Here is a 10,681-nt window from a genome sequence, read left to right as displayed (position 1 = left end):
GCCCTCCTGACACTACATTTCGCTTCGCGTAATTTTTGTTTGTCTGCAAGGCTTTGGCTATGTTTATGTTTGCTGTGAAGTTCCCTTTGCTTCTGCAGCAGTTTTCTAATCGGCTTAACTTAAGCCCGTTAATTAACGTTCCCCTCCTTCTTCTGCACGATGGATCGGGATTCATTGGTTTAGGGGCGAGGGGGAGGGGAGGTTGAGCCGTGGTGGCGTTTCTGGTCTCGCATTTAGAATTTCTGGCACCCCTAACTCGATCTGTCAGGTGATGTCGCTCTGGTTTGGGGCTACGAAGATCTTTGCTCGAGGTTGTTGATGGGGGACGGGGCGTGTTGTGGCATGGTGAGTTGGAGAGTGGTAAAGGAGCGAGGACGACGGTGTGAGAAGTCCGCCCAGCGATTAAGGCGAGCACCTGCTCAAGCATCTTGAGCACTGAGTCCAGCAAGTGGTTACTGGGAATGTTTGTGGGCGGATTTGAATCCGTGGCTGTCTTCATGTGTAGCCAGCTCTGGGACGTGCGTGCTGAATTCTGGACCCCCTTTGGAATTGGGAAGCTTTAGCTTCGATTCGTGAACTTCAGTTAAGTTTTGGATTTTGATGTTTTAACTGTTATTTTCTTATTGAAGGCCTGCCTGTTTTGTATTTGGTAATATTACTTAACTGAAGCTATTATTAAAGAAGACCTGCCTGATTTGTATTTGGTAATTTTGCTTCTGCCTGTTTTCTATTTAGTAATTTTACTTAACTGACGCTGTTATTATTGAAGGCCCACCTGTTGGTATTTGGTAATTTTACTTAACTAAGCTGATATTAAAGAAGGCCTGCCTGCTTTCCATTGTGTAATTTTATTTAATTGAAGTTGTTATTAAAGAAGGCCAGCATGTTTTCTGTTTGGTAATTTTTCTTAACAGAACTTGTTATTATTGAATATCTGCCTGTTTTCTATTTGGTAATTTTACTTAACTAAAGCTGTTGTTATTGAAAGCCTTCCTGTTTCGTTTTAATTAAATTAAGAGCTATTTCATAATTTGTTTTAGCTGAAACTCTTATTAATCAGGGCCTACCTATTTTTATTGCCCTGTTATTGGGATCTGATATCTTACTCAAACTGTGGTAATTAACTGTGATTGTGACTACAAATGGCCTACCTGTTTCAAAGGTATTTATGTCGATAACGTAGTAACAGGAAATGACACATGATGGTACATGGTCCCTAACCTTTCTCCGTACAGCCCTTTATCCATAATTGTAGGTTTCGCAGGCACTGTCCAACCAACCTTTTATTGGATAGAAAATTTGACAGTCAAGAATCGTGTAATAGCAAACAAAATACAGTTATTGAAGTCCTGCTTTCAGTATCTCGTAGAGAATGACCTTGGCCAGTCGCCAGCATCATCACAGAGAAGAGATATACTAATCAACCTACACTCAGCCCATTTGAAAGCATGTAACGTCTTAAGGCCTTCGTTAAGTTCTTCTGCTGGACACTCCCAGCTAAACTCCTGTATGATTACTTGCCACCTCTCAGTACTGACACAGTGCGGTTAATTCACTTGATATTGGCGGATAAAACTGAGGCATTGATATGGGGAGTTTTAAATTTCTACTTTAATGAATTTACCCTGACATGCTGGAACCGAAAACGAAGCGTGACACTCATTTTTACCCAGATCACTTTTATAACCGTTGACTCACTACATGTGCAGGGTCGTGGCAGATTCCGTAGTGGCTATGAAACATTTAAGCCATATGATTTTAATGCATCTGCCCAAACAAAAGTAAACGGAACTGAAACGCAAATATCCAAGATGTCCATGCAGTGAAGAATTTACTTCAGTATGTATTCCTAGCCAATTAGTTCTTAGACATGTTTGCTCTATAAAGGAGTGGGATTCCCAATAATCTAAATGGACAAGGGAGTTTGGGTTCGAGAATCTACTTATTTATTGACAAAGTTTAACACTGAACAGAACATAATCAGAACTGCTCACAGTCAAATCGTAACATCTGTAGTTCCATACTTAAACACGAACTAGCGGAATTAAGTCAGTTCGTAAAACGATCAGCAGTGGAAAGCCCTTTATACATAGGTTTTATGTCCTACTTAAGGATGGATTCGTTACCATGGTCTAGCGGTGTACTATCAAATCGACAGTGAAAGGTAGATGGGGAAAATTGTGGCAAGCACTGATAGTAAAACTAGAAGCATCCACCTAATACCAAATAATGGAACACTTTAGACTGGCAGGGCCGAAATCTCTCTCGCTAAAATGGCAGATAACTAAATAACACTGGTAGAACATCATGTACTCTTCCATACCATGAAGAAAAATAAGATACCCGCTCACTGTCATGACGGGGATAAAATGAATAAATGTTCTGTCCATCTAATTGAATATAGTGATTTTAAAAGCGAGGAGCGGTACAAGACTAACCAAGAGCAACATGGGGTGTCTACGCAAAATGGATACTAGGCCCTCCAAGAAACTGATTTCACGATGCCAAGTCTCATTCGGAATTATAAGTTTCATATGCAGACATCATTTAAATAGACACATAGTCACTTCCTATGCCTGAAGATGCTGGTACCCACAAATTTGAGCACGTTCTAACTTACAAAATCCAAACCGACTTAGAATTACGTCTCCACGTTTCAACAGAACATACACACTCACCTTTCCCTCACAGTAAGCAACACTCTCTCCTAATCTCTTTTTTTTTTCCTGTACCAGACACAGTCCTCGACGTCGGTTCTTTATGGAGGGGACGGCAAATGGACCAATCGCCTACAAACACTGGAAAACGTGATGTGCTAAGACAATTAAAGTGGTTGGAAAAAGCATGGGCTTCGTTGCCCTCGGTTCTTTCGGAATAGAGAAAGCTTCCAGAAGCCAGCCATTGTGACCGAGCGGTTCTAGGCGCTTCAGTCCGTAACCGCGCGACTGCTACGGTCGCAGGTTTGAATCCTGCCTCGGGCATGGACGTGTGTGATGTCCTTAGGTTAGCTGGGTTTAAGTATTTCTAAGTTTTAGGGGATTGATGACCTCAGATGTTAAGTCTCATAGTGCTCAGAGCCACTTGAACCATTTGAAAGCTACCAGAATGCTCTCGAAGCTTCTAACCAACAGACAAAAGGACCAATCATATGACACAGTTTTAAGGAAAATTCGTCTCTGCCATTAAGATTCACCCCAGCCAACTAAGTCTGAAAGGAAAGCTAAAAGACATCTCCCTAGCCTCCCAGAGAGAGAAGAAAGGAAACCTCCACTGGCCAGCAAGCCCCACTGCCATATTTCCATTGCATGCAGTTTGCCACTCCCGAATTTAGTACAGGAGGAGGCACAAGGCTGCTGTTTGCAAATGATTATAAACAGAAATTACTGTGTCCTGCCCACTCGTCTAATATAGGGTGCCTAGGAAACCTGCTTTCTCGGATCGCTAGACAACAATTCAAGCAAATCGTATTAGTAAGTTTTTATTATAGTAAGATAAATGACAATACTTAACTTTGAGAATTTACAATGGTGTATCGCAAGCCATGGGCGACAGGCAAAATAAGAAAATCTCTTCAGTATACACTACTACTACAAGTGAAACAATATAGTTCCTAAGTCGCTGCCGTAGAGCTGAAACGCTAATATCCAAGACGACCATGTAGTGAAGAATTTACTTCAGTATGCATTCCTAGTCAATTAGTTCTTAGACGTGTTTGCTCTATAAAGGAATGGGAGTCTGAATAACCTAAATGGACAAGGGAGTTTGGGTTCAAGAATCTAGTTATTTATTGACAAAGTCTTCAACTGGGGCGCGGCCAGGCGTCCCGGCGCTAATCTTTTCTTCGCCTAGAAGCCGCTACTGTCTCGGTCTCATCCTAGAGAGGTGTCGGTCAGCGTACCATTGGCTGACGTCGTCTTCACAGCCATCTCTGCTCTGCCGTTCCTGACCGCCGTGCTGTCGCTTCACTTTTACGCCGGAACATTCCTGCCTCCCCCCCCCCCCCCCCCCCCCCAAAGCGACTGACCGTCGTAGTATAGGGAGCTCGACAACGGAGGGGGAGGCAGGAGTGTAGATGCTGTACTGGACCGGAAGCTGTGGCTGCATGGGACGCCAGGCTTCCGGTCGTACCCCGCCATCTGGTCTTCGCTCTGGCGGAAAAGTCCCCCGGAAAACGACCAGAAGGGTACGCGTCCACCTCTTGAGGCCCATAACCAGATGTAAAGGCGTCGGCTGCTGCGGTGTGTGCGGGTCCAGCTCCATCGGTAGGACGAGAGGAGGCAGAAGAGGTGAAGGCTCCTTCTCCATGGAGTCGTCCCGCGTTGTCGACTGGCAGCTGCTGCGGCCGCGCTGTCCTCGGGATCCGTGAATCTCACGGAAGAGACAGAAGGATCACAGTGCATCTGACAGTGGCGAATTTGATTGTGATGTCGGCGCTGCAAACCGTCGGCGCCTGAAATGAGATACATGCATGTGCCAAGTCGACGAAGGATCTTTCGCCTTGCACCCATCGTGTACTGCTGCTAAAAACCCTGAAAAACACAATATCGTACGGCTCGAAGGTATACTTGCGGCCTTCTTTCGTTGTCAGATGCTGAGGAGGGTGGAGCAGGTGAAGCAGTGGCTCTGGTGTGGCTTAGGTGATAAGAACCGATCCTTCAGCAAAACAGGAACGAGCTAATCCTGTATAAATACCATATCTATATAGCGTTATTGCAATCCGACCACCACCACTTCCGAGGGTATACGTACAATGGTCTGCAAGTCGAGTCTGCGTGTATCGAGAAGACACTATCTCTGAACTCTGCAGCTAGCTTCAGCGCTGCTATTGGCAATGAGACGAATGCTGCCAACTCAGCGCTTCCAACAGGCGGGCCCCTTGCGGGCCTACCTCAGCTGCTGTCAGCCGGCTACTCTGGAGGCCTACAGTTCGAGCCAGGGGCTGTGCAGTCACTCAGCTGCCACTGGCTGTGTGTGCCAACTACTTACTGTGCTCGCCTCTGCTCGCATGGCCACACACTACTACTGCAGTGAGACATCTCATTCACACTGGGTCCCTGGCGTGATTCTCCTCACCTCAGCGTGCCTCGTCATGTGCAGCAGCCAGGCTGCGTTTTGGACTGCCGCCCACTGCCTGTATCAGCATCCTTGCCGAATCGCTGCCGTCATCTCTCCACCGCCCGTTCTTCGCTGCAGGCTGCCAGACCGCTTGCTGATGTCTGGTCCTCTTTAAAGATTGCCTGCAACTTACGTCCTGGGCACACTGGCTTATCAAAGCATCGTCACGACTGTTTTAGTTTGCTGAGCTATAAATGAATTTTTAACAATGGTTTTCATGATCATATGTTTGTACGACTTCCGGGCATCCACTTACCACTCCATTGATATCCCATCCAGGATGATGAACTACTGGCCACCTGATCTCTGCTAACCAAGTTCCACTACCTACCATAGAGGCCTTCCACTCCTGGCCTCTGTAACTTTTTCCGTGACCAATGTGTACCCTCATACTCCGAGATGACAAACGTCTTGGGATAGCGATATGCATACACAGACGCGGTAGTATCGCGTAACAGGGTATAAAAGGGGAGTGCACTGATGGATGGCGTTGTCATTTTTACTCAGGTGATTCATGTGAAAAGGTTTCCGACGTGATTATGGACACACGACGGGAATTAACAGATTTTGAATGCAGAATGGTATTTGGAGCTAGACGAATGCGACATTCGATTTCGGAAATCTGTATGGACTTTAGTATTCAGTCCGCAGCTCGTGGTCGTGCGGTAGCGTTCTCGTTTCCCGCGCCCGGCTTCCCAGGTTCGATTCCCGGCGGGGTCAGGGATTTTCTCTGCCTCGTGATGACTGGGTGTTGTGTGCTGTCCTTACGTTAGTTAGGTTTAAGTAGTTCTAAGTTCTAGGGGACTGATGACCATAGCTGTTAAGTCCCAAAGGGCTCAGAGCCATTTGAACCATTTGAACTTCAGTATTCCATGATACGCAGTGGTCAAGAGCGTGCCCTATTGGTTGGACCCTAGACAGCTGGAAAACCGTGTTCTGGTTAGATGAGTCTCGATTTCAGTTGGTAAACACTGATGGTAGGGTTCGAGTGTGGCGCAGACCTCAGGAAACCATGGACCCACGTTGTCAACAAGAGACTGTGCTAGCTGATGGCGTCTCAATAATGGTATGGGCTACGTTTACATGGATAGACTGAGCACTCTGGTCCAACTGAACTGATCATTGACTAGAAATAGTTATGTTCGACTACTTGGAAACAGTTTGTAGCCTTTCGTCGACATCGTGTTCCCAAACAACAATGGTATTTTTACGGCTGACAATGCGCCATGTCACAGGGTCACAGTCGTTCGCGTTTGGTTTGAAGAACATATTGGGCAATTAGAGAGAATGATTTCGCTACCCAGATCGCCCGAAATGCATCCCATCGAAAATTTATGGGACATAATCGAGTAATCATTTCGTGCGCAAAATATTGCACTTGCAACACTTTCGCTATTATGGACGACTGTACAGGCAGTATGGCTCAGTATTTCTGCAAGGGACTACCAACGACTTGCTGAGTCGTTTCCACGTCGAGTTGCACTATGCTGGGCAAAAGGAGCTCTGGCATGATATTACAAGGTATCCCATGACTTTTGTCATTTCACTGTATAAGGGGCGAGCAAAAGTTTTCCGTTTGAGTGCGTTGCCGCAGCGTATTTGTAACGTAGCGCGACTCCGATGCCGATATATAAGCACCAACGTGTAGGCAAGAAGTTAGTGTGTCATTCGTATCTTTCCGACGAGGGTGCGATAAATACGGAAGCGTGAACTATGACGACGTTATTACCAAATGCGTCGAGATGGGACCGTTGTGCTGTTATTCTTTTCTTGGCTGCCGAAGGACAGACGTCGGTAGATATACGTCGGGTAATCAATGTGTATGGGGCAGCGTACACGTCGGAAACTACCGTTGCGGAATGAGCGCAACAAAGGGTGTTGCTGCTTCATGGGAACTTCTAGGGGACTGATGACCTCAGATGTTAAGTTCCATAGTGCTCAGAGCCATTTGAACCTTTTTTTGCTACTTCATGATAACGCACATCCCCATGTCAGAAGGCTTGTAACGCAGACGTTACGCCAATTCATGTGGCAGACACTCAAGCACTCGCCCTATAAACCTGGTCTTTTCCCATTCGATTATCATACTTTCCGTCCTCTAAAAAAGGCAGTGAAGGGTCGACGGTTTCTGTCGGACGAGGATGTGCAACAGGCAGTTACGGAATTCTTCACGCTGCAGGACACAGTGTTTTACCAAACGAATATCTTCAAACTCGTACGTCAGTGGGATGATTGCCTCAATGCTCACAGCGATTTTGCCTGATTGGCATACTTATTCTGGACCGTACGCCTTTCAAACAAAGACATTTTGTTCACCCCTTAATCGTATTAACGATTCATAATATGCAGCACCTCCTTTTTAGATTAGTTTTGCTATTTGGAGAGCATAATAACTGATGATGCTCGAAGTAGACAAGATATAAAACGTAGACTGGCGATGGCAAGGAAAGCATTTCTGAAGAAGAGAAACGCGTTAACATCGAGTATAGATTTAAATGCCAGGAATCCTTTTCTGAAAGTATTTGTATGGAGTGTAGCCATGTATGGAAGTGAAACATGGGTGATAAACAGTTTAGACAAGAAGAGAATAGAAGCTTTTGAAATGTGGTGTTACAGAAGGATGCTGAAGATTAGACGGGTAGATAACGTAACTGACGAGGAGGTAATGAACAGAATTGGGGAGAAGAGGAATTTGGTCGACAACTTGACTGATGAAGGGGTCGGTTGGTAGGACACGTTCTGAGGCATCAAGGAATCACCAATGTAGTACTGGAGGGAACCGTGGAGAGTAAAGATCGTAGAGGAAGTGTGTGTGAAATCATATGGAACTTAACTGCTAAGGTCATCAGTCCCTAAGCTTACACACTACTTAACCTAAATTATCCTAAAGACAAACACATACACCTATGCCCGAGGGAGGACTCGAACCTCCGCCGGGCCCAGAGGCACAGTCCATGACTGCAGCGCCTTAGACCGCTCCGCTAATCCCGCGCGGCCGTAGAGGAAGACCATGAGTGAAAACACTAAGCAGATTGAGAAGTATGTAGGTTGCTGTAGTTACCCGTAGATGAAGAGGTTTGCACAGGATAGAGTAGCATGTAGAGCTACCTCAAACCAGTCTTTGCACTGAAGAACACAAGAACAACAATATGCACCTTTAAACTGGCTGGTTCGACATTATTTCAATATAAATCCTGCAAATGATTTTTATCAACTAACTAAGTGAATATCAATGCTCGGTGGTTATCACCAGTGCATCGGATGTTACAGAAGCGCAATACAGTAGGAATGGGTCGTAGACCTACACCAGTTCCTTCGAGAAAACGGCTTCATTACGGGACTCGTTCTAAACCTAGACATCCTTGCAAGACCCTTCTTGTGATTAGAAATAGTTACTACATCTGCAGGCAACAGAAGGTGAAACCGTTAACCACGTGGCCACTGCAGCCTTCTGTATACCAGTGATTCCACATCGCAGCTCATCTGGCGAATACCCTACCAAGATGCGTATTTCGGTAGTCTTCTTCACTCACGCAGTAGCAACTGCCGCCTTTCTCTCAAACATCCGCTCCGTACTGATGGCGCAAGTGGTGGTTGTGACACTTTTATGCATCCCACTGTGGTGATAGCAGACTACACTTCCGTGTCAATTGCTTCATGTTACCCTAAGCTGTTATTTACGTAATTTTCCGTTCAAGTCTACGTGTATTTTTTGCAAACGAGATCTGCTTTCACTTGGAGTTGGAGATGATCACTATTCAGTTTGAAAATAGCTTCAAAATATGAGTGCTCATCAGGTAATCAACCGTTAACATTTCGTTTTTATACCTTATCTACCAGACAGCATTCAAAAGTAGTGATAATCTGTGATGGTTATCGTACTTGAGTGTTTACTTCGACACAGTGTTTTCTGTCAATAACGTAAAACCCAGAATGAAATCAAAATGTATGTTATCACTTACAGATAGGTGAAGCCTTTTTATTATTTTTAAACGGCAACTGACAGTAATACACAACCCTGGAAAAGTTATTCTGATCTTCGGAGCTTAGTGAAACAAATAGAACACACTGTTGCAGCCGAGGAAGCGCTAAATGTGTATGCCTATATCTGCTTTTACCGGTCACAATTCGACAGACTGCATTGTCCGAGAAAGTAGTCATTTCTATTGAGGGAATCCATGCTTGTCTCGTGTCTTTGTAATCGATTCATTTTCTTTGATAGGTCGAAAACAGGAAGGAAAAAGATATCTTGTTGCGACTTCATCGAGGGCGTTAGAAATGGAGCACAAGCTCTTTGGAAAAGGATGAGGAAGTCGGTCGTAAATGACAGTCGCAGGACTGCTTGAAGTGATTTAAGGAAAGCATATAAAACGTGAATGAAGACAAGGTTGGTATCTTCTCAACTCGAGCAGCGTCCATCTTCGTATGTTCTTTTCCACCTCACACAGTCACATATATTAGGTGGTACAAGTGTAATATTATGAACTTCAAACAAACATACACCATCCGCACAGGCCTTGAAGACCCAAGAGTACCGACCGACGGCCTAAGGCGCCACCAGATGCTGTCCCGGCCGTTGTCAGTTTACGAGACCGGAGCCGCTACTGCTCAATCAAGCAGCTCCTGAATTGGCGCAACAAGGGCTGGGTGCACCTCGCTCGAAAGCAGCGCTCGGCAGACTGGACGGTGTGACGTGACCAATTGCTAGCAGGACGGTGTGACGTGACCAATTGCTAGCAAAGCCCGAAAGCGCTTAACTTCGGTGATCTGACGGGAACCGGTGTTACCACTGCGGCCAGGCCGCTGGCTCAATTATTAACTTGGCTGAAAATAATTCTTCAGACAGCCAATGAGTCCGGTTTGCGCCCCTCTTAAGGACTTTTCACATATTATAAAAGGCTGGTTTTGGGCTTTGCCACCTGTAGAGTTAACGTTAATTCAGATTTTTCACGCCACCTAATGTGCTTAACAGTTAAATATCAGACATTTTGAGAAAGCACTGAAAATATCAATGTTTTAAGGAAATATCTCTCTTTATTCGCAATAGAGTAAATTGATTTATTTTTGTATTTTGACAGATACTTTAAGTACATATTTTGTTACACCAAACAGACACCAGAACTGGTATTTAGTTTGCACAATATTAATTTTTTTTCACTATGTGACATAGTCTCCTTCTGAAGTGGGAACTATTCTCTCTTGCTCTGTAGCGTTTTGTTTGTAAGATACTTTTTAGTCCATGTACAAAATGTGTTTTATACATTTATATATGTTTGTATTTCTCAAAGTATCAGCCAAAAGGAGTCTTATTACTCTTATTTTCTCATGAAATGTGCACAGACTGTCAGTAAGCATGGCGTGATTCACGAGGAGTCGGATAGCCAATGACGAAGAATTAAACAACTAGAAATTATGAAAACAGTGTCTCTGACTGTGAAAATATAGGTCGTTGCTGAATGTAGATTCGTTGCTACATTGGGGAAAAAAATAAAATTAAAAAAAAAATTAAAAAGAGGGGGGGAGGGCGGGGAGAGAGAGAAAGAGAGAGAGAGAGAGAGAGTTATGA

The 10,681-nt window shown here is 44.7% G+C and overlaps 1 protein-coding gene across 1 annotated transcript in view; it reads left to right on the top strand.

Moving 5' to 3' along the window:
* Positions 1 to 1,054: 1,054 nt before the first annotated feature.
* LOC126474478 (trypsin-1-like) overlaps positions 1,055 to 10,681 on the top strand; it is a gene marked incomplete at its 5' end in the record, with an annotated part of 39,894 nt that continues 30,267 nt past the window's right edge. Inside the window, 2 exons of the mRNA XM_050101951.1 lie at positions 1,055 to 1,083; positions 3,781 to 3,818. Of these exons, the coding sequence (XP_049957908.1) occupies positions 1,055 to 1,083; positions 3,781 to 3,818 (67 nt within the window). The remainder of the gene's footprint in view (positions 1,084 to 3,780; positions 3,819 to 10,681) is intronic.

This window comes from Schistocerca serialis, chromosome 4 (genome assembly GCF_023864345.2).
Source record: "Schistocerca serialis cubense isolate TAMUIC-IGC-003099 chromosome 4, iqSchSeri2.2, whole genome shotgun sequence".
Lineage (NCBI taxonomy): Eukaryota > Metazoa > Arthropoda > Insecta > Orthoptera > Acrididae > Schistocerca > Schistocerca serialis.
The sequence above is the reverse complement of the archived record's forward strand: the minus strand, read 5'-3'. Positions and strand labels throughout refer to the sequence as shown.